This window comes from Carcharhinus amblyrhynchos, chromosome 29, assembly GCF_965287045.1.
Source record: "Carcharhinus amblyrhynchos chromosome 29, sCarAmb.v2.hapA, whole genome shotgun sequence".
NCBI classification, from domain to species: Eukaryota; Metazoa; Chordata; class Chondrichthyes; order Carcharhiniformes; family Carcharhinidae; genus Carcharhinus; species Carcharhinus amblyrhynchos.
In genome coordinates, this window is record NC_137352.1 from 246,883 (window position 1) to 271,579 (window position 24,697).

At 43.3% G+C, this 24,697-nt stretch overlaps 1 protein-coding gene across 1 annotated transcript in view; it reads left to right on the forward strand.

The window, feature by feature from the left end:
• LOC145359963 (glutamate receptor ionotropic, kainate 4-like) overlaps window positions 1-24,697 on the forward strand; it is a 273,024-nt gene that overhangs the window by 195,408 nt on the left and 52,919 nt on the right. The window contains exons 15-16 of the mRNA XM_080214862.1: window positions 18,551-18,660; window positions 18,966-19,139. Coding sequence (XP_080070988.1) covers window positions 18,551-18,660; window positions 18,966-19,139 — 284 coding nt within the window. The remainder of the gene's footprint in view (window positions 1-18,550; window positions 18,661-18,965; window positions 19,140-24,697) is intronic.

A 24,697-nucleotide genomic window follows, 5' to 3' on the forward strand; every position in this document is an offset into this window, starting at 1 on the left:
GCACATTTTTGGGGTGTGGGAGGAAACCGGAGCACCCGGAGAAAACCCACTCAAGCACGGGGAGAATGTGTAAACTCCCACAGATACTGACCCAAGCCGGAGATCTGACCTGGGTCCCTGTAACTGCACAGCAAACAGTGATAGTCACTGAGCTGTCGTGTTGCCCGTCAATTGGTCCAGTTTAAGCGTACACTAATGACGTGAAGCACTAGGCAACTCTCGAAGCAACATCCAAGAGCAGCCCTCGCACGACCCACCGCATGTATGCCCCTTGTTGGCCAACAAGGCGGACCGAATCACCTGTGGATGTATAAAAGATACATCATTAAACATACAACAGCTTATACAGACATTAATGGAAGATCCCCAATAGCTCCAACGTAAGAGACAGGTGAGCCATAAAATTTGTTGGACGGCCGATAGGAACCTATTAATTCCCAGGAACGTCCTGAGGCTCTTGATCCTCAACTAGATCATTCTTTTGTATCCCTCCATCTCTAGTCTGCTCATGTGCCTATCTAGGTAAGTCTTAAACAACCCTAGCGTGTCTGCGTCCACCACCCTGCCTGGCAGTGCATTCCACACCCCCACAACCCTCTGTGTGAAAAACATCCCTCTAACATCTGAATTATAAATCACCCCTCTCACCTTGAGCCCGTGACCCCTCGTGATTTTCGCATCCAACCTGGGAAAAAGCTTCCCGCAGTTCACTCTATTTATACCCTTCATAATCTTATAAATTTCTATTAGGTCTCCCCTCATTCTCCGTCTTTCCAGACAGAACAACCCCAATTTGCCCAATCTCTCCTCATAGCTAAGAACCTCCATACCAGGCAGCATCCTGGTAAACCTCCTCTGCACTCTCTCCAATGCTCCACGTCCTTCCAGTAGTGCGGCGACCAGAACTGGACTCAATACTCCAGATGTGGTCTAACCAACGTTCTATACAACTGCAACATTAGACGCCAGCTTTTATACTCTATACCCCTTCCTATAAAGACAAGCATACCATATGCCTTCTTCACCACCTTCTCCACCTGTGCTGCCACATTCAAGGACTTGTGAACTTGCACACCTAGGTCCCTCTGTGTTTCTGTACTCTTAATGGTCCTACCATTTATTGTATAACTCCCCCCTACATTATTTCTTCCAAAATGCATCACCTCGCATTTATCTGGATTAAATTCCATCTGCCATTTCACCGCCCAATTTACCAGCCTAAGTATATCCTGCTGTATAGTCCAACACTGTTCATCACTATCAGCAAGTCCAGCCATCTTTGTGTCATCTGCAAACATGCTGATCACACCAGTTACCCCGTCTTCCAAATCATTTATATATATCACAAATAGCAGAGGTCCCAGTACGGAGCCCTGCGGGACACCACTTGTCACAGACCTCCAGCTAGAAAAGGACCCTTCCACTGCTCCCCTCTTGTCTCCTGTTGCCAAGCCAGTTCTCAACCCTTCTAGCCACCTGTCCTTGTATCCCATGAGCCTTAACCTTTTTCACCAACCTGCCATGAGGGACTTTGTCAAACGCCTTACTGAAATCCATATAGATAACATCCACGGCTCTTCCTTCGTCGACCATTTTTGTCACCTCCTCAAAAAGTTCCACCAGATTTGTAAGGCTCGACCTCCCTTTTACAAAGCCACGTTGCCTGTCACTAATGAGATTGCTATGTACTAGATGCGCATACATCCTATCTCTAAGAATCCTCTCTAACAACTTGCCTACCACTGACGTCAAGCTCACCGGCCTATAATTACCCGGGTTATCCCTGCTACCGTTTTTAAACAATGGTATCACATTCGCTCTCCTCCAATCCTCTGGGATCTCACCTGTGTCCAAAGAAGAGACAAAGATTTCCATCAGAGACCCAGCAATTTCACGTCTTGTCTCCCTGAGCAGCCTAGGATAAATGCCATTCTAGGATATCCTAGTGTTGTGTAAATGTAAGTCTTTTTTTCCCTCCCTTTGTTGGAGTACCAATGGTAAATAGTTGAAGGAAAGAGGGCATCATAAGCAAGGCCAGGTGCATTCCCCATCATTAAATGTCATCAAGAAGGTAGTGGTGAGCGGCCTTCTTGAACAGCTGCAGACCATGTAGGTCTGTAGTGTGGGTGCACCCAGGAAGGGAATTTTGGGAATTTGACATAGTGGGATTGAAGGAACACCAATATAGTTCCAAGCAAGGTAGTATGTGGCATTGAGGGGAACTTGCAGGTCATGGTGCTTTGTATCAGCTGCCCTTATCTTTCAAGGTGGTAGAGATAATGGATTTGGAAGGTGCAGTTGAAAGAGGCTTGGTGAGTTGTTGCAGATTGCCATGAAGATGATCCACAGTGGCAGCACTCTGTGTCAATGGTGGAAGGAGTGAACATTTAAAGTGATGGATAGGGTGTCAATCATGTAGCTTCTTCGTGCAGGATGGTGTCAAGCTTCTTGACTGCTTTTGGAACTGCAGTTGTCCAAGCAAGTTCCATCACACTGCTGACTTGGCCTTGGAGATGATTGACAGGTTTTGGGGAGTCAGGAAGTGAATTACTCATCGCAGAATTTCCAGCCCCTGACATTCTCTTGTAGTTTAACACAAGAACATAAGAACTAGAAGCAGGAGTAGGCCATCTGGCCTCTCAAGCCAGCTCCGCCATTCAATAAAATCATGGCTGATCTTTTCATGGACTCAGCTCCACTTACCCGCCCGCTCACCATAACCCTTATAATATCTACGTAGCTAGTCCAGTTCCATTTCCAGTCAATGGTCACTCCTAGTATGTTGATAGTGGGGCATTCAACAATTGTAATGCCTTTGAATGTCAAGGGGAGATGTTTTTCTTGTTGGAGATAGTTATCGTCTAGCATTTGTGTGACATGAATGTTACTTGCCAGTTATCAGCTCAAGCGTTAGTGTTCTCCGGGTCTTGCTGTATGTGGACATGCACTGCTTCAGTATCTGAGGAGTGATGGTGCTGGACATTGCACACACAATAGTCTGAGGGACTCCTGCAGCAATATCCTGGAACTGACATGATTGACCTCCAATAACCACAAGTATCTTCCTTTGTGCGAGATATGACTTCAGCCATTGGAACATTTTCCCCTTGATTCCCATTGACTCCAATTTTGCCAGGATTCACTGATGCCATATTTGATCAAATGTAGCCTTGGCGTCATAGGCAATCACTCTCATCTTGCATCTTGAATTTTAGTTGCTATAAAGGGGTCAGGAATTGGATGGCCCACTTTGACGGAATCCAAAGTGAGCATCAGCCAACAGGTAATTGCTGAGTAAGTCTCGCTCAGTAGGACTGCTGATGACCCCTTCCATCATTTTGCTGGTGACTGAAAGTATACTGATGAGGCAGTAATTAACTGGATTGGATTTATCCTGGTTTTTGTCTACAGGACATATCTGGGCAATTTTCCACATTGCAGGGTACATGCCAGTGTTGTAGCAGTACTGTAAAAGTTTAGCTAGGGGTGTGGCATGTTCTAGAGCACCAGTCTTCAGTACTTTTGCCAGAATATTGTCAGTATTTGCAATATCCAATGCCTTCAGCTGTTTCTTGATATCATGTGGAATGAATCGAACTGGCTGAAGAGTAATATCTGCGATGCTGGGGACTTCTAGATGAGGCCAGTAGATCATCCAGTCATGCTTCTGGTTGAAGATTGTTGCAAATGCTTCAGCCTTATCTTTTGCACTGATGTACTAGACTCTCCTATCGTTGAGGATGACAATATTTGTGGAGCCTTCTTCTCCTGTGAATTGTTTAATTGATCACCACCATTCAGAACTGGATATGGCAGACATGCAGAGTTTAGATCTGATCCATTGGTTGTGGAACCACTTAACTCTATCACTTGTTGCCTCTGCTGTTTAGCTTGCAAGTAGTCCTCTGTTGTAGCTTCACCAGGCTGACACCTCATTTTTAAGTATGCCTGATGCTGCTCCTGGCATGCCCTCCAGCATTCTTCATTGAACGAAGGTTGATCCCTGGGTTGATGGTAATTGTAGAGTGGGGATATGCTGGGCCATAAAGTTACAAAGTGTGGTTGTGTACAATTTTTTGGCTTCTGATAGTCCACAGTGTCTTTTGGATGCCCAATTTTTGAGTTGCTTTAGTCTGTTTGAAATCTATCCCATTTAGCATGGTCAAGTGCAACGCAACAAGACTGAGAGTATCTTCAGTGTGAAGATGGGACTTTGTTTCACCAGGACTGTGTTGGTCATTCCTACCAATACTGTCCTGAACAGAAACATTTCTGACAGGTAGATTGTGTCTTTAAAAAATATCTTTATTTTCTCTGCTAACTATTCTCTTGCACTCTTTTTGTGCTTCTCAATTCTGCTCTGTACACTTTGAGTTCATGAAAGAAGAGGGTACTGTCATAACAAATGAGCAGATGCTAGAAGTATTGCATATGATTGAATGGGATGGTATTTAAAAGGTTGGCACCTCTTAAAGTAGGGAAGTCACCAAGTTCAGATAGGATGTATCTTAGATAGTGACAGAAGTAAGAATAAGGATGGGAATTTTGGAAACTCCAGCTACACTCAGACAAACCTCTTTCTAAGTATGTCCCTGTAAAAATGAAGGATAAAGATGGCAAGATTCGGGAACACTGGATGACGAGAGATTGTGAGCTTAGTGAAAAAGAAGATAGAGACAAACATAAATTTCAGGAAACTGAAAACAGATATGGCTCTTGAGGAATACAAAGATAGCAGGAAAGAGCTTAAACAGCGCCAAGGGAGGGCAAAGCGGGCCATAGAAAGGAAAAATGTCCTTGACAGGTAGGATTAAGGAGAATCCCAAGGCTTTTTACGTGTATACAAGGAGGAAGAGGGTAGCTAAGGAAAGGGTAGGTCCACTCAAGGGCAGTGGAGGGAATTTATGTGTGGAACCAGATGAGGTGGGTGAGGTTCTTAACGAGTACTTTGCATTAGTATTCACAAAGGAGAAAGATGTGGTGGATGATGAATGTACAAAGGAGGATGTTGACATTCTAGGACATGTTGAGATTAAAAAGAGGCAATTTTTTTGGAAATTTTGAAAAACATTAAGGTGGACAAGTCCCCAGGGCTAGATAGGGTCTATCCCAGAGTACTGAGAGAGGCAAGGGAAGAAATTGCTGAGGCCTTGGCCAAAATCTTTGTATCCTCTTTAGTCATGGGCGAGGTACCAGAGGATTGGAGAATAACTAACATTGTTCCTCTGTTTAAGAAGGACGGAAAAGAAAGTCCGGGAAATTACAGGTCTGTGAGTCTTACAACAGTGATGGGGAAATTATTGGAGAATATTCTTAGGGTTGTGTTATATACATGGGCTTTAGTAAAGCCTTCGATAAGGTTTCTCATGGCAGGCTGATACAGAAGGTGATATCATATGGGATCCGAGGTGAGCTGATAAGATAGATACAAAACTGGCTTGGACATAGAAACAGAGAGTAGCAAGGAACAAATAACAAAGAAAAGTACAGCACAGGAACAGGCCCTTCAGCCCTCCAAGCCCATGCCAATCATGATGCCCTAACAAACCAAAAAATGCTTCTGCCCTTACTCAGTCCATATCCCTCTATTCCCTCCTTATTCATGCACCCATCTAGATGCCTCTTTAACGTTGCTAACCTGCCTGCTTGCACCACCTCCTTTGGCAGTGTGTTCCAAGCACCCACCACGCTGTGTGAAAAACTTCCCCTGCATATCTCCTGAAACTTTCCCCCTCTCAACTTGAACCTGTGCCTCCGTATAATTGACACTTCCGCCCTAGGAAAAAGTCTCTGACTATCCACCCTTCTATGCCTCTTATAATTTTGTAGACCCCTTTCAGGTCTCCTCTCAGCCTTTGTCTTTCCAGTGAAAACAATGCTAGTTTATTCAACCTCTCTCATAGTCAATACCCTTGAGACCAGACAACATCTTCTTTGCACTCTCTCCAAAGCTTCCACATCCTGTTGGTAGTGTGGCGACTAGAACTGCATGCAATACTCCTAATGTGGCCTAAATAAGGTTTTATATAGCTACAACATGATTTGCCAATTCTTATACTCAATGCCCTAGCCAATGGAGGCAAGCATGCCATACGCCTTCTTAATCACCTTGGACTCTGTGTTGCCACTTTTAGGGAACTGTGAACCTAAAAGCCCAGATCCCTCTACACGTTAATGTTCCTAAGGGTTCTGCCATTTACAGTATAATTCACACCTAAATTTGATCCTCCAAAATGATTACCTTGCATTTGGCAAGGAAGTACTCAATGAATGATAGGACATAGGTAAGATAAAGGGATGAGGTTCTAAAAACAAAATACAGGGTGCTAGGAAGAAAGTTAAGAAATCGGACCTCAAAGGTAGTGTTCTCAGGTTTATTACCAGTGCCACCTGCCAGTCAGAGTAGAAATGAGACGATATAGCAGACAAATATGTGGCTGAAGAGATGGTGTCAGAGGAGGGTTTTGAGATTCCTGGAGCAATGGGAACAGTTCTGGGGAAGGTGAGACCTGTGCAAATTGGACGGGTTACACCTGGGCAAGACTGAGACTGATGTCCTAGGGGAAACGTTTGCTAGAGCGGTTGCGGAGGGTTTAAACTAATATGTCGGGGGATGGGAACCTATGTAAGGAGTCCGAGAAAGAGGGAACAAGGACTAACTGTGGGGAGAAGGTTCCAACTCCATCAAAAATCAGGAAAAAAGTTAAAAGGAAGGAGAATTCAGGAGATGTTATTAATGGAAGTGCTGGAATTCAGAAAGGTATAAAAACTAGCATAAGGGCACTTTATCTGAATGCTTGTGGCATTCAAAACAAGGTAAATTAGTTGAGAGCACAAATCATTGCGAACGATATGATTTGGTGGCCATTACAGAGGCATGGTTGCAGAATGGTCACGTCTGGGAGTTGAATATCCAGGGGTATCAAACTGTTCAGAAGGACTGACAGGAAAGTAAGGGAGGTGGTGTAGCTCTGACATTTAAGGATGATATCAGGGCGGTAGTGAGAGATGATATGGAAAAAAAGGTTGAATCCATTTGAGTAGAAATTAGAAATAGTAAGGAGAAAAAGTCAATGATAGGTGTAGTCTATAGACCACCAAATAATGACATCGTGGTGGGGCGAGAAATAAACAAAGAAATAACTGATTCATGTAAAAATTGTACAGCAATTAGCAGGGGGGATTTTAATCTACATATCAATTGGTCAAACCAGGTCAGTAAAGGCAGCCTTGAGGAGGAGTTCATAGAATGTATGAACAATATGTAATGGAACCTACAAGGGAACAAGCTATCCTGGCTCTGGTCCTGTGTAATGAGATGAGAATAATTAATGATCTTGCAATTAGAGATTCTCTTGGAAGAAGCTACCACAGTATTGTTGAATTTAAAATACAGATGGAGGATGAGAAGGTAAAATCCAATACCAGTGTCTTGTGCCTAAACAAAAGAGAATACAAAGAGATGAGAGGGGAGTTGGCTAAGGTAGACTGGGAGCAAAAACATTATGGTGGGACAATTGAGGAACATTGGAGAACTTTCAAAGCGACCTTTCATAATGCTCAGAAAAAGTACATACCAGTGATAAGGAAGGACTGTAGAAAAAGAGATAATCAGCCATGGACATCTGAGGAAATAAAGGAGGGTATCAAATTGAAAGAAAATGCATACAAAGTGGTGAAGATTAGTGGGAACCTAGAGGATTGGAAAATCTTTAAAGGTCAGCAGAAAGCCACAAAAAAAGTTATAAAGAAAGGTAAGATGGATTATGAGAGCAAACTAGCTCAGAATATAAAAACAGATAGCAAAAGTTTCAACAAATCTTTAAAATGAAAACGAGTGACGAAAGTAAACATTGGTTCTTTAGAGGACGAGAAGGGGAATGTAATAACTGGAAATGAAAAAATGGCTGAGGCATTGAACAGGTATTTTGTGTCGGTCTTCACAATGGAAGACACAAATAACATGGCAGAAATTGATGACAGGAAGGCTATGGCAAGTGAGAACCTAGAAACTACCATTATCCCGACAGAGGTAGTGTTGGGCAAATTAATGGGGGCTAAAGGTAGACAAGTCTCCTGGTCCTGATGGAATGCATCCCAGGGTACTAAAAGAGATGGTGGGAAAAATAGCAAATGCACTAGTGGTAATTTACCAAAATTCGCTGGAATCTGGAGTGGTTCCCGCAGATTGGAAAACAGCAAATGTGACGCCACTGTTTAAAAAATGAGGTAGACAAAAGGCAGGTAACTATAGGTCGGTTAGCTTAACTTATGTAGTAGGGAAAATGCTGGAATCTATCATCAAGGATGAAATAGCAAGACATCTGGATATAAATGGAGTCACAGGTGGACCCAGTGGTGAAGAAGGCATTCGGCATGCTCGGTTTCATTGGTCAGAACATTGAATACAGAAGTTGGGAGGTCTTGTTAAAGTTGTACAAGACATTGGTAAGGCCGCACTTGGAATACTGTGTGCAATTCTGGTCACCCTATTATAGAAAGGATATTATTAAACTAGAAAGAGTGCAGAAGAGATTTACTAGGATGCTACCGGGACTTGACAGATTGAGTTATAAGGAGAGGCTCAATAGACTGGGACTTCTTTCTCTGGAGCGTAGGAGGCTGAGGGGTGACCTTATAGAGGTCTATAAAATAATGAGGGGCATAGACAAGGCAGATAGTCAATATCTTTTCCCAAAGGTAGGGGAGTCTAAAACTAGAGGGCATACGTTTAAGGTGAGAGGGGAGAGATACAAAAGTGTCCAGAGGGGCAATTTTTTCACACAGAGGATGGTGAGTGTCTGGAACAAGCTGCCAGAGGTAGTACTAGAGGTGGGTACAATTTTATCTTTTAAAAAGCATTTAGATAGTTACGTGGGTACAATAGGTATAGAGGGATATGGGCCAAACGTGGGCAATTGGGATTAACTTAGAGTTGTAAAAAAAAAGGGTGGCATGGACAAAGGGACTGTTTCCATGCTGTTATCCTCAATGAGGCTATGACTCTAAACTATCCCATTGGTAAGACGCAACATGGGTTCATGAAGGACAGGTCATGTTTGACTAATTTGGTGAAATTCTTTGAGAATATTACACGCACAGTGGACAATGGGGAACCTGTGGATGTGGTGTATCTGGATTTCCAGAAGGCATTTGACAAGGTGCCGCACCAAAGACTGCTGCAAAAGATAAAGGTGCACAGCGTTATGGGTAATGTATTAGCACGGATGGAGGATTGGTTAACTAACAGAAAGCAAAGAGTGGGGGTAAATGAGTGTTTTTCTGGATGGCAATCAGTGACTAGTGGTGTGCCTCAGGAATCAGTGTTGGGGCTGTAATTGTTTACGATTTACATAGATGATTCGGAGTTGGGGACCAAGTGTAGTGTGTCAAAATTTGCAGATGACAGTAAGATGGGCAGAAGAGCAAAGTGTGCAGAGGACGCTGAAAGTCTACAAAGGGATATAGATAATCTAAATGAGTGGGTGAGGGTCTGGCAGATGGAGTACAATGTTAATAAATGTGAGGTCATCCATTTTGGTAGAAATAATAGCAAAATAGACTATTATCTAAATGGTAAAAAATTGCAGCATGCTGCTGTGCAGAGGGATCTGGGTGTCCTTGTGCAGAAAACTCAAGGAGTTGGTTTGCAGGTGCAGCAGGCAATTAAGAAGGCAAATGGAATTTTGTCCTTCATTGCCAGAGGGATGGTGTTTAAAAACAGTGCGATTATGTTGCAGCTGTATAAGGTGCTGGTGAGGCCACAGTGGAGAATTGTGTACAGTTTTGGTCTCCTTACTTGAGAAAAGATATATTGGCACTGGAAGTGGTGCAGAGGAGATTCACTAGGTTGATTCCAGAGTTAAGACGGTTGGCTTATGAGGAGAGACTGAGTAGACTGGGGCTATACTCATTGGAATTCAGAAGGATGATATCTTATAGAAACATAAGATTATGAAGGGAGTGGATAAGATAGAAGCAGGGAAGTTGTTTCCACTGGCAGGTGAAACTAGAACTAGGGGGGCATAGCCTCAAAATAAGGGGAAGCAGATTTAGGACTGAGTTGAGGAGGAACTTCTTCACACAAAGGGTTGTGAATCTGTGGAATTCCCTGCCCAGTGAAGCAGTTGAGGCTGCCTCATTGAATGTTTTTAAGGCGAGGATAGATACATTTTTGAACAGTAAAGAAATTAAGGGCTATGGTGAGTGGGTGGGTAAGTGGAGCTGAGTCCACAAAGAGATGAGCCATGATCTTATTTAATGGCAGAACAGGCTCGAGGGGCCAAATGGTCTACTCCTGCTCCTAGTTCTTATGACACTAGGAAATTCTGTGGAACAAAAGGACCTTGGCATGTTTATCCACAGATCTCTGAAGGCAAAAGGACATGTTAGTAGGGTGGTGAAAAAGGTATATGGCATACCTTGCCTTTATCAATCGATGCATTGATTACAAAATTACTTGCACCACCTCCTCTGGCAGACCGTTCCAAGCACCCACCACTCTCTGCGTGAGAAACTTCCCCTGCACATCTCCCTGTTGGAGTTGTATAGAACTTTGGTGAGGCCACAGCTGGAGTACTGCATGCAGTTCTGGTCACCACATCATAGGAAAATGTGATTGCACTGGACAGGGTGCAGAGGAGATTCACCAGGATGCTGCCTGAGATGGAACATGTAAGTTATGAAGAGAGGTTGGATGGCTTGGGGTGTTTACAATGGAGCAGAGAAGACTGAGGGGTGACCTGATTGAGGTATAGAAGATTATGAGGGGCATGGACAAAGTGGATAAGAAGCAACTGTTCCCTTATGTGAGGGGGAAGTGAAGAGGAAACACAAGTTCAAGGTGAGGGGCAGGAGGTTCAGGGGAGGGAATGTGAGGAAAAACTTTTTTACCTAGAGGGTGGTGACAGTCTGTATGCACTGCCTGGGAGGGTGATAGAGGTGGGATGCCTCACATCCTTTAAAAAAGTATCTGGATGAGCACTTGGCACATCGTAACAACCAAAGCTATGGGCCAAGTGCTGGTAAATGAGTTTAGTTGAAGTTAGGGTGTTTCTAATATGTCGGTGCAGACTCAATGGGTCAAAGGGCCTCTTCTGCACTGTATGATGTTATGACTCTATGATTAAATTCCATCTGCCATTTCTGTGTCGAAGACGCCAATCTATCTATATCCTTTTTACCCTCTGACAATCCCTGGCACTATCAGCAACTCCACCAATCATCCTGTCATCTGCAAACTCCAATTTCAAGAAGAAATTGGATCTAAATCTGGTGGATATATGGATTAAAGGATATGGGGGAAGGCAGGATCAAGATATTGAATTTGATAATCAGCCATGATCAAAATGAATTACGGAGCAGGCTCAAAGGGTCGAATGATCTGTTCCTGCTTCTAGTTTCTATGACAAGTTCAAACTGAAAATAGCTTAACATATCTGACAGTTCAAGGGACTTTGTCCCTCAGTCAAATCTCATCTTCACTTGCTGCTTAAGCAAATCAGAGGGACAAAAAAACATTTCAAGTTGGGACCCCAAAGTAAACCTATTAATCAGGTGTATTATCAAAGCTAAATTTTAGAGGTGATTTTGCCGTGAGGGAATAATTCCAATTTCAGGACGATAAAATCATAAGATATAGGAGCAAGTGGAGGCCCATTTGAGCCTGCACCACTATTCAATAAGATCATGGCTGATAAAATTGTGGCTTTAACTCATTTTCTACCTATTTCCCATAAACCTTAATTCTCATGTAGATCAACCTTGAATAGATTCAATAACACAATCCCCATTGCTTTCTGTGAAGAGAATTCCAAAGACCAGTGACCCTCTGAAAGGAGAAATTCCTCTTCTGTCTTAAATGAGAGGTCCCTTATTTTTAAACTCTGCTCCCTGGTTCTAGATTCCTCCATGAGAAGAAATGTCCTCTCAGCATCTACCCTGGGAAGCTGCCTCAGAATTTTTTTTTATTCATTCCTGGGACATGGACATCACTGGCTGGTCAACATTTATTGCCCATCCCTAGTTGCCCTTGAGAAGGTGTTGGTGAGCTACCTTCTTGAATCGCTGCAGTCCATGAGCTGCGGGTTGACCCACAATGCTGTTAGAGTGGGAATTCCAGGATTTTGACCCAGGGACTGTGAAGGAACAGCGATATATTTCCAAGTCAGAATAGTGAGTGGCTTAGAGGGGAACTTGCAGGTGTGGTGTTCCATGTTTCTGTTGTCCTTGTCCTTCTAGGTGAAAGTAGTCCTGGATTTGAAAGGTGCTATCTAAGGATCTTTGCTAAATTGCTGCAATGCATCTTGTAGTACACACTGCTGCTACTGAGCATCGGTGGTGGAGGGAATGGATGTTTGTGAATGTGGTGCCAATTAAGTGGACTGCTTTGTCCTGGATAGTGTCAAGCTTCTTGCATGTTGTTGGAGCTGCATCCATCCAGGCAGGTGAGGAGTATTCCATCACACACCTGACTTGTACCTTGTACAGGATGGATAATTTTGGAGTTAGGAGGAGAATTACTCGCCGCAGTATTCCTAGCCCCTGACCTGCTCTTGTAATCACTGTGTTTATGTGATGAATCCAGTTGAGTTTCTGGTCAATGGTAACTCCAAGGATGTCGACAGTGAGGGAATTCAGTGATGGTAACACCATTGAATGTTAAGTGGCGGTGATTAGAGTTTCTCTTATTGGTGATGGTCATTGCCCGGCATTTGTGTGGCACGAATGTTACTTGCCACTTGTCATCCCAAGTCTGGATATTGTCCAGATCTTGTTGCATTTGAACATGGACTGCTTCAGTATCTGAGGAGTTGTGAATGATGCTGAACATTGTGCAATCATCAACGAACATCCCCACTTCTGACTTTATGATGGCGGGAAGGTCATTGATGAAGCAGCTGAAGATTGTTGGGCCAAGGGCACTACACTGAGGGACTCCTGCAGAGATTCCTGGAGCTGAGATGATTGAACCTCCACAACCACAACCATCTTCCTATGTACCAGGTATAACTCCAACCAGTGGAGTATTCGCCCCCAATACTCATTGATTCCAGTTTCACTCAGGCTCCTTGATGCCACACTCGGTCAAATGCAGCCTTGATGTCAAGGACTGTCACTTTCACCTCACCTCTGGAATTTAGCTCTTTCATCCATGTTTGAACCAAGGCTGTAATGAGGTCAGGAGCTGTATGACCTTGGCAAAATTTGAGGTAGTGCATCTTGGAAGGTCTAATACAGATAGGAAATATACAGTAAATGGCAGAGGTCTTAAGCGTATTGATCGACAGAGGAATCTGGGTGTACAGGTACACAGGTCACTAGCAGTGGCAAAGCAGGTGGAGAAGGTAGTCAAGAAGGCGTACAGCATGCTTGCCTTCATCGGCCAGGATACTGAGTTTAAAAATTGGCAAGTCATGTTACCACTTTATAGAATCTTAGTTAGGCTGCACTTGGAATATAGTGTTCAAATCTGGTTGCCATACTACCAGAAGGATGTGGAAGCTTTGGAGAGGGTACAGAAAGGATTTACCAGGATGTTGCCTGGTATGGAGGGCATTAGCTATGAGGAGAGGTTGGAGAAACTTGGCTTGTTCTCCCTGCAAAGATGGAGGTTGAGGGGCGACCTGATAGAAGTCTACAAGATTATGAGGGGCAGGAACAGAGTGGATAGTCAGGGTGGAAGAGTCAATTATTATTCGATATAGGTTTAAGGTGCAAGGAACAAGGTTTAAAGGAAATGTACGAGGCACTTTTTTTTTTACACACAGGGTGCTGGGTGCCTAGAACTTGCAGCCGGGGGAGACAGTGGAAGCAGATACGATAGTGACATTTAAGGGGCTTCTTGACAAATACATGAATAGGACGGAAATAGAGGAATACAGTCTCCAGAAGGGTAGAGAGTTTTAGTTCAGTCAGGCCACATGGTCAGTGCAGGCTTGGAAGGCCGAAGGGCCTGTTCCTGTGCTGTAATTTTCTTTGTTCTTTTTCTTTGAACTCCAAATTGGGCATCGCTGAGCAGGTTATAGCTGGGCAAATGCTACTTGATAGCACTGTTGATGACCTTCCGTCACTTTACTGATGATCAAGAGTGAACTGACTGGGCGGTAATTGGCCGGGTTGGATTTGTTCTGCTTTTTGTGTACAGGACATACCTGGGCAATTTTCCACATTGTTGGGTAGATGCCAGTGTTGTAACTGTACTGGAAGAGCTTGGATAGTGGACCAGCAAGTACTATTGCCGGAATGTTATCAGGACCCATCACCTTTGCCGTATCCAGTGCCTCCAACCATTTCTTGATATCACATGGAGTGAACTAAATTGGCTGAAGACTGGCATCTGAGATGCTGGGGACCACTGGAGAAGGCTGAGATTGATCGTCCACTTGGCAGTTCTGACTGAAGATTGCTGCGAATACTTCAGCCTTGTTTTTTGCACTGATGTGCTGGGCTCCTCCATCATTGAAGATGGGGATGTTAGTGGAGCCTCCTCCTCCAGTGAGTTGTTTAATTGTACCACCATTCATGACTGGATGTGGAAGGACTGCAGAGCTTAGATTTGATCCATTGATTGTGGGATCGCTTAGCTCTATCACTTGCTGTTCATGCAATTTGGCATGCAAGTAGTCCTGTTTTGTAGCTTTACCAGGTTGATGCCTCATTATTAGGTACGCCTGGTGCTGCTCCTGGCATGCCCTCCTGCACTCTCTATTGAACCAGGGTTGATGGTAGAGTGGGGAAATGCCAGTCCATGGTGTTACAGATTGGGGCTGTGTACAGTTCTGCTGCTGTTGATGGCCCACCGCGCCTCCTGGAAACCCAGTCTTGAGTTGCTAGATCAGTTTGAAGTCTCTCCCATTTAGAACAAAAGAACAAAGAAAATTACAGCACAGGAACAAGCCCTTCTGCTCTCCGAGCCTGCACCAACCATGCTGCCCGACTTAACTAAAATCTCCTACCCTTCCGGGGACCATATCCCTCTATTCCCATCCTACTTGTGTACTTGTCAAGATGCCCCTTAAAAGTCACTACCGTATCCACTTCCACTACCTCCCCCGGCAATGAATTCCAGGCCCCCACTACTCTCTGTGTAAAAAAATCTGCCTCATGCATCTCCTTTAAACCTTGCCCCTTGCATCTTAAACCTGTGCCCCCTAGTAATTGACTCTTCCACTCTGGGAAAAAGCTTCTGACTATCCACTCTGTCCATGCCTCTCATAATCTTGTAGACTTCTATCAGGTCTCCCCTCAACCTCCGTCACTTCAAACCAAGTTTCTCCAACCTCTCCCCATAGCTAATGCCCTCCATACCAGGCAACATCCCGGTAAATCTTTTCTGTACCCTCTCCAAAGCCTCCACATCCTTCTCGTAGTTTGGCATCCAGAATTGAACACTATATTCCAAGTGCAGCCTAACTAAGGTTCTAAAAAGCTGCAACATGACTTGCCAATTTTTAAACTCAATACCCTGGCTGAAGAAAGCATGCATGCCATATGCCTCCTTGACTACCTTCTCCACCTGCATTGCCACTTTCAGTGACCTGTGCACCTGTACACCAAGATCTCTTTGCTTATTAATACTCTTAAAGGTTCTGCCATTTACTGTATATTTCCTATCTGTATTAGACCTTCCAAAATACATTGCCTCACATTTCTCCGGATTAAACTCCATTTGCCATCTCTCCTCCCAAGTCTCCAACTGATCTGTATCCTGCTGTATCGTCTGATGGCCATCATCGCTATCCGCAAATCCACCAACCTTTGTGTTGTCCACAAACTTATGAATCAATCCAGTTACATTTTCCTCCAAATCATTTATATATATGTCCCTGAGGAACGTGACTTGTCACAGCCCTTCATTCAGAAATGCACCCTTCCACTGCTGCACTCTATCTTCTTTGACCAAACCAGTTTTGCATCCACCTTGCCAGCTCACCTCTGATCCCATGCGACTTCACCTTCTGCACCAGTCTACCATGAGGGATCTTGTCAAAGGTCTTACTGAAGTCCATATAGACAACATCCACTGCCCTACCCTCATCAATCATCTTCGTCACTTCCTCAAAAAACTCTCGATCAAGTGAGACACGACCTCCCCTTCACAAAACCATGTGGCGTCTCACTAATATGTCCACTCATTTCCAAGTGAGAATAAATCCTGTCTCAAAAAATCCTCTCCAATAATTTCCCTACCACTGATGTAAGGCTCACTGACCTTCAATTACCTAGATTACTCTTGCTACCCTTCTTAAACAAAGGAATAACATTGGCTATTCTCTAATCCCATGGGACCTCCCCTGTGGCCAGTGAGGATACAAAGATCTCTCTCCCTTGCCTCTCTCAGTATTCCGGGATATATCCCATCAGGCCCTGGGCACTTGTCCACCTTAATGTTTCTTAAGAACCCCAATACCTCCTCCTTTTTGATCTCAACATGACTCAATCTACACATCCTTTCTATACATCTAGACATGACTAAATCTATACATCTTTTAGCACGGTGATAGTGCCACACAACACAATAGAGGTTATTCTCAATGTGAAAACGGGCCTTTGTCTCCACAAGGACTGTGCGATGGTCACTCTTACTGAAACTGTCATGGATAGATGTATCTGCAGCTGGCAGATTGGTTAGGATGAGGTCAAGTATGATTTTAATAAACAATACTTTTCACTGTATGCTAATAAATGTGACAATAACAAATCAAATTAAAAATCAGATCAAAACAAAATCAAAAATGACCATCTCTTATTCTTCTAAAGCACAATGAGTAAAGGCCCAACTTGCTCAACCTTCCTTCATAAGAAAATTCCTTCATCCAAAATCAGCCTAAGGAATGTCTAAGTTCTGCAGTCCTTCCACACCCAGTCATGAATAGTGGTGAACAATTAAGCAACTCACTGGAGGAAGAGGATCCACAAATATCCCATCCTCAATGATGGAGTCTTCTTAAGTCAGGAGACCAAAACTATAGATAGTACTCCAAGTGTAGTTTTACCAATAATCTGTACAGTTGTTCGCAAACATTCTTGACTTTTATTCTCCATGCTCATTTTAATAAAGGCCAACATTTTATTTGTCTTCCCAATTATTTACTGTACCTCTCTGCTGACTTTTTGTGATTTATGTACAAGGACACCAAGATCACTTTGCACTCTCTCCCAATTTAAATAATATACATATTTTTCTATTCTTCCTGCCAAAGTGGACAACCTCACATTTTCCCACATGATACTCCATCTGTCAAAACTTTACCCACTCAGTTCAACAATCCATATTCCTTTGCAGATTATTTGTACCTTCTTCACAACTTACCTTTCTATCTATTTTTGTATCAATAGCAAACCTGACTGTAATAAGTCTGTTTCTTCACCCAAGTCATTATTATAAGTTGTAAATAGTTGACGAACCAGTTCTGATCCCTCTGGCATTCCAGTGGTTACATTTTACCAATCTGAAAATGACCCATTTTTCTGACTGTTTCCTTCTGGTTAGCCAATCGTCAATCCAAATCAATTAAAATCAATGCAATTGTCATTCAAAAATCTGATGGCACCTTCTTCCATCGGGAAAAAGATACAAAAGTCTGAAAACATGTACCAAATGACTCAAAAGCACCTCATATCCTGCTGCCATCAGACTTTTGAATGGACCTACCTCACATTAAGTTGATCTTTCTCTACACCCTAGCTATGACTGTAACGCTACATTCTGCGCCCTCTCCTTTCCTTCCCAATGATCGGTATGCTTTGTATAGTGTGCATCAAACAATACTTTGCACTATATACTAATACACGTGACAATAACGAATCAAATCAAACCATGAGTTCTTATCTTGTGCAGAAACCTTTTGTGTGGCATCTTATTGAATGACGTTTTGGAAATTCAAGTACATTACACCTATTGGTTCCACTTTATCCAGTTTGCCCAATCAAAGTCAGCAGCTCAGAAGCCTTGGTACTGAGATGGCCATTGCTGAGCAGCAATAGCAAGATGGCACCTTCACCTTGAGGCAACTTCATCAGGAAGGAACACTCCTCATTTTACTACTGGTGCCACAAAAGTAGGTCTTGAAATTCAGAGGTGGGTCCTCTTGAGCAGCCCCCTCCTTAGATCTCAGGGCCTCTGGTTCCAATGGACTCCTGGGGAACACAGCAAGGCTGCCTCCCATGTGACAGGGACTGTTCTGCTGCTGGCAGTTGCACATAGCCGAGAAGATATCCCTCAGTTGGGCCTTAAGTTGGCTGCCCACCTCTGGCTGGTGGTTGGCTGAGCTGTGACTTTTCATGTTGCTGGAAAATTGGTCAGTCATTAGTCTGTATTGGGTTGCCGTCCAGACACAGTTCCTTAGCATTTTCATTACTGCTCCACCTCCTAGGCTGGGAGTTCAATGAAATCTGGTCCATTGGTTCAAGTTCCAGTTTAAAGTTGTGAATTTTTGCCTTTCATTCTACTCATTCTTGTTGATTAGTGTGTATGTTGCTGTTTATGTTTCTCCTGTCAAACAAAGATATTCCATGCCGATGATGTCCTTTCCTTACTGTATTTCAGGGTAGGAAACCTGGTTATTTTTCCTTCCTGGACCCTTTCTCTCCTGGTGTTTGGCTCTTCATGGTGCTTGCCTATCTTGCAGTCAGTTGTGTTCTCTTCCTTGTAGCCAGGTATAGTCACATGGAAGTCCTGTGAAACGATTGTTTGTTATATTAAGTCCCCTCATATGTACCTTAATGTCTTTATGTCTTTGATTTTTATTTTCTAATTTCTAAGGCTGGCTAATGTGATGGCTTCGACTAAAACACTATGATTTGTATAAATCTTCCTTGTTTGTAGACGGCATTTGGGCAACACAGAAAACTGCTGATGTTCTGATGTGCAGTTGATAGCTTTTGGCCAATTGGGTACTAAACAGCATTGAGTAGGAACTTTAACAACCTTTATTCTTTAGATGCAATGATTTCTTTTACAGGTTGTCTCCTTATGAGTGGTACAACCCTCAACCTTGTTTTCGAGGAAAATGTAACCTGTTGGTCAATCAGTATTCACTCGGAAATAGCCTCTGGTTCCCAGTGGGTGGCTTCATGCAGCAAGGCTCAGAGATCATGCCTCGAGCACTCTCCACACGCTGTGTTAGTGGAGTATGGTGAGAAATCTCCAGTTGCTAAAACATACACTTAAGATTAGAGATAACTTGAATAAGAACATAAGAAATAGGAGCAGGAGTAGGCCATCTAGCCCTTCGAGCCTGCTCCACCATTCAATAAGATCATGGCTGATCTGAAGTGGCTCAGTTCCACTCTCCCGCTTTCTCTCCATAACCCTTAGTTCCCTTGTCTATCAGAAATCTATCTACCCATGACTTAAATATATTCAGCGAGGTAGCCTCCACCACTTCAATGGGCAGAGAATTCTAGAGATTCACCACCCTTTAAGTGAAGAAGTTCCACCTCAACTCCAATCTAAACTGTCCCCCCTTATTTTGAAGCTCTGCCCTCTAGTTCTGCTATCCTTTCTAAGTGCGAAGAATCTCTCTACCTCTACCCTATCCAGCCCCTTCATTATCTTATATGTCTCTATAAGATCCCCCCTTAGCCTTCTAAACTCTAACGAGTACAGACCCAGTCTATTCAATCTCTCTTCATAAGCTAACCCCCTCATCTCTGGTATCAGCCCAGTGAACCTTCTTTGTACTCCCTCCAAGGCCAATATATCCTTCCGCAAGTGTGGCGACCAAAACTGCACACTGTACTCCAGTTGTGGCCTCACCAGTGCCCTGTACAGTTGCAGCAAGACCTCCCTGCTTTTATATTCTATCCCCCTCGCTATATAGGAATGGAAGGGCAATGGTTACCTGAAAGCAAAAATAATTCTGGAGTAATGGGGGAAAAAGAGAGATAGCTTTGCCAAAGAGTTAGCATAGTTATGGTGAGCCAAAAAAGCTGAGACATTTTCTGATTCTGTGATGAAGAGTTCCAAACAGGAAATAATAAAGGAAACTATTTCACACAAAAAGAAATAAACATAAGATGACCTGAAGTTTGTAAGTAAGTAATTCAGAATAAGTGTCAGGGTATATATAACATTGTGTGATCTTGGGCTCTTACCCGAGTAAATTATTTGGGACTTGCAGTTACATTCATTGCTGGAGGGATAGGACATGAAAGGAAACCAATAGAAATAGGTAGCCAGAGATCCAGGCATGGACATCCAATCCTAGGGATTCTGATCCACTGTGAAAATCAATCACTTGTGTCTGTCGGATCCTCTTTAAGGGATCTCAAAACCCAATAATGTCTTAATATTTTCTGGAGTTTAAGCCACGATCCAAACCTAATCTCTAAGAGAATCCAAAGAGCTTCTACAAATACAGAAAGGGAAAAGAGTAACAAGGGAGAGGGGAGGGCCTCTTAAGGATCAACAAGGTCATCCCTGTGCAGATCCACAAGAGATGGGCGAGATCCTAAATGAATATTTCTCATCAGTACTTATTGTTGAGAAAAGCATGGATGTTAGGGAACTTGGGGAAATAAATAGTGATGTCTTGAGAAGTGTACATATTACAGAGAAGGAGGTGCTGGAAGTCTTAAAGCACATCAAGGTAAATAAATCCCCAGGACCTGATGATGTGTATCCCAGGACATTGTGAGAGGTTAGGGAGGAAATAGCTGAGATATTTGCATCATCGATAGTCACAGGTGAGGTGCCTAAAGATTGGAAAATGGCAAATGTTGTGCCTTTGTTTAAAAAGGGCTGCAGGGAAAAGCCTGGGAACTACAGACCAGTGAGCCTCACATTGTTGGAAGGTATTTTGAGAGACAGGATCTGCAGGCATTTAGAGATGCAAGGACTGATTAGGGACAGTCAGCATGGCTTTGAGAGTGGAAAATCATGTCTCACAAATTTGGTTGAGTTTTTTGAAGGGGTAACCAAGAAGGTAGATGAGGGCAGTGCAGTTGATGTTATCTAGATGGACTTTAGCAAGGCCTTTGATAAGGTACCACATGATAGGTTGTTGCATAAGATTAAATCTCATAGGATCCAGGGTGAGGTATCTAAATTGATACAAAATTGGCTTCTTGACAGAAGCCAGAGGATGGTTGTAGAGAGTTGTTTTTCAAACTGGAAGACTGTGACCAGCGGAATCAGTGCTGGGTCAACTGTTACTTGTCATTTATATTAAAGATTTGGATGAGGATATAGGAGGCATTGTTAGTAAGTTTGCAAATGACACTAAGATTGGTGATATCGTGGACAGTGAAAAGAGTTATCTCCAATTGCAACGGGATCCTGATCAATTGGGCCAGTGGGCTGATGAATGGCAGATGTTAGACAAGTGCGAGGTGATGCATTTTGATAGATTGAATCAGGGCAGGGCTTACTCAGTTAATGGTAGGGTGTTGGGGAGAGTTACAGAACAAAGAGATTGAGGGGTACATGTCCATAGTTCCTTGAAAGTGGAGTCACTGGTGGATACAAGTGATTGAATTTCACAGTGGATAAGAATCCTTAGGATTAGATGTCCATGCCTGGATCTCTGGCTACCTATCTCTGTTGGTTTCCTTTCATGTCCTACCCCTCCAGCAATGAATGTAACTGCAAGTTTATATAACTGATCTCCCAAGTCCCAAATAATTTACTCAGGTAAGAGTCCAAGATCACACACAGTTATATGTACCCTGAATTACTTAGTCATGAGAAGGCATTCGGCATGCTTGGTTTCATCAGTCAGAACACTGAATACCCGAGTTGGAATGGCTTGTTGAAGTTGTACAAGACATTGGTAAGGCCACACTTGGAATGTCACACTGGTCACCCTATTACAGAAAGGATATTATTAAACTAGAAAGAGTGCAGAAAAGATTTACTAGGATGCTACAGGGACTTGATGGGTTGAGTTATAAGGAGAGGCTCAATAGACTGGGACTTTTTTTCCTCTGGAGCGTAGGAGGCTGAGGGGTGACCTTATAGAGATCTATAAAATAATGAAGGGCATAGTTCAGCTAGATAGTCAATATCTTTTCCCAAAGGTAGGGGAGTCTAAAACTAGAGGGCATAGGTTTAAGGTGAGAGGGGAGAGACGCAAAAGTGTTCAGAGGGGCAATTTTTTCACACAGAGGGTGGTAAGTGTCTGGAACAAGCTGCCAAAGTTAGTAGTAGCGGAGGCGGGTTCAATTTTGTCTTTTAAAAAGTATTTACATGGATAAAATGGGTATGGAGGAAATATGGGCCAATTGCAGGCAATTGGGATTAGCTTAGGGGTTTTTAAAAAAAGGGCGGCATGGACAAGTTGGGCCAAAGGGCCTATTTCCATGCTGTAAACCTCTATGACTCTAAGGTTCCAAGGATCCATCAACTGGAAACCAGTTCTTTTACAAAGATTTCGGAAAGTTAGCATGCAGGTACAATAAGCCATTAGGAAGGTAAATAGCGTAGAAACTATAGAAACCATAGAAAACTACAGCTCAGAAATTGGCCTTTTGGCCCTTCTTGTCTGCGCTGAACCATTTTTTGCCTCGTCCCACTGACCTGCATTTGAACCATATTCCTCCACAACCCTCTCATCCATGAACCCGTCCAAGTTTTTCTTAAATGTTAAAAGTGACCCCGCATTTACCACTTTATCCGGCAGCTCATTCCACACTCCCACCACTCGCTGCGTGAAGAAGCCCCCCCCCCTAATATTCCATTTAAACTTTTCTCCTTTCACCCTTAACCCATGCCCTCTGGTTTTTTTCTCCCCTAGCCTGAGTGGAAAAAGCCTACTTGCATTCACTGTATCTATACCCATCAAAATCTTATACACCTCTATCAAATCTCCTCTCATTCTTCTACGCTCCAGGAAATAAAGTCCTAACCTATTCAATCTCTCTCTGTAACTCGGCTTCTCAAGTCCCGGTAACATCCTCGTGAACCTTTTCTGCACTCTTTCAACCTCATTTACATCCTTCCTATAACTAGGTGACCAAGACTGTACACAATACTTTAAATGCGGCCTCACCAATGCCTTATATAACCTTATCAAACTGCATATTGATTGGAAGACCCAAGTCGGACGCGGTGGGCTTGAGGAAGAGTTCTTGGATTGCTGTCGGGATAGTTTCCTTGAACAGTATGTGACGGAACCTACGATGGAGCGAGCTATCTTAGATCTGGTGTTGTGTAACGAGGCAGGTAGAATTAGGGATCTTCTTGTGAGGGATCCTCTTGGGACGAGTGATATGGTTGAATTTCTGATGCAGATGGAGGATGAGAAAGTAGGGTCCCAAACCAGTGACCTCTGTTTGAACAGAGGGGAGTATGATAGGATGAGAGCGGAATTGGCGAATGTAGATTGGGGGCGCAGATTGATTGGTAGGACGGCTGAGGAACAGTGGAGGATTTTTAAGGAGATTTTTATCGGTACTCAGCAGAAATATATTCCAATGGTAAAGAAGGACTATAGGAGAAGAGATAACCAGCCGTGGTTATCAAAGGAAATAAATGAGAGTATTAAATTAAAAGCTGATGCGTTCGGAGTAACTAAAAATAGTGGGCGATTAGAAGATTGGGAAAAATTAAAAGTCAACAAAGAATGACTAAGAAAGCGATAAAGAAAGGAAAGATAGAGTATGAAGCTAAACTAGCACTAAATATAAAAAATGATAGTAAAAGTTTTTACAAATATATAAAGGAGACTGGCTAGAGTGAATGTTGGACTCTTGGAGGATGAGGGGGGGGATTTAGCGGTGGGCGATGAGGAAATGGCTGAGCCTTTAAATAAGTTTTTGGTCTCGGTCTTCACGGAGGAGGACGCAGATAGTTAGCCGGATATTAAAGATAGAAGGATGGTAGGAGTTGAGGGCCTGAATGCGATTACTATCACTAGAGAGGCAGTGCTTGATAGACTAACAGGACTGAAGGTGGACAAGTCCCCAGGACCAGATGGAATGCATCCCAGGGTTCTGAAAGAAATGGCGGCGGTGATAGTGGATGCCTTTGTAATTATTTATCAAAATTCGCTGGACTCTGAGGAAGTGCCGGAAGATTGGAAAACGGCTAATGTTACGCTGCTGTTTAAAAAAGGTAGCAAACAAAAGGCAGGGAATATTAGGCCGGTTAGTTCAACATCTGTAGTTGGAAAAATGCTAGAATCCGTCATCAAAGAAGAAATAGCGAGGCACATAGAAAAGAATGGTTTGATCATTAAGGGGAAGTCGTGTTTGACAAATTTATTGGATTTCTATGAGGATGTGACGAGTGCGGTAGACAGAGGGGAACATGTGGATGTGGTGTTTTTAGATTTCCAAAAGGCGTTTGATAAGGTGCATCACAAAAGGTTGCTACAGAAAGTTAGGGTGCACGGAGTTGGGGGTAAGGTGTTAGCGTGGATAGCGGATTGGCTGTCTAATAGGAAGCAGAGGGTTGGTATCAATGGGTGCTATTCTGGTTGGCGACTAGTGGAGTGCCGCAGGGATCGGTGCTGGGGCCTCAACTATTTACCATTTATATAGATGATCTGGAGGAGGGGGCTGAGTGTAGGGTGACGAAATTTGCTGATGACACGAAGATGAGTGGAAAAACAAATTGCGTGGAGGGTGTGGAAAGTCTGCAGAGAGATCTGGATAGGCTGAGTGAGTGGTCGAGGACCTGGCAGGTGGAGTATAATGTTAGCAAGTGTGAGGTTATCCACTTTGGCAGAAATAATAGTAGGAGGGATTATTA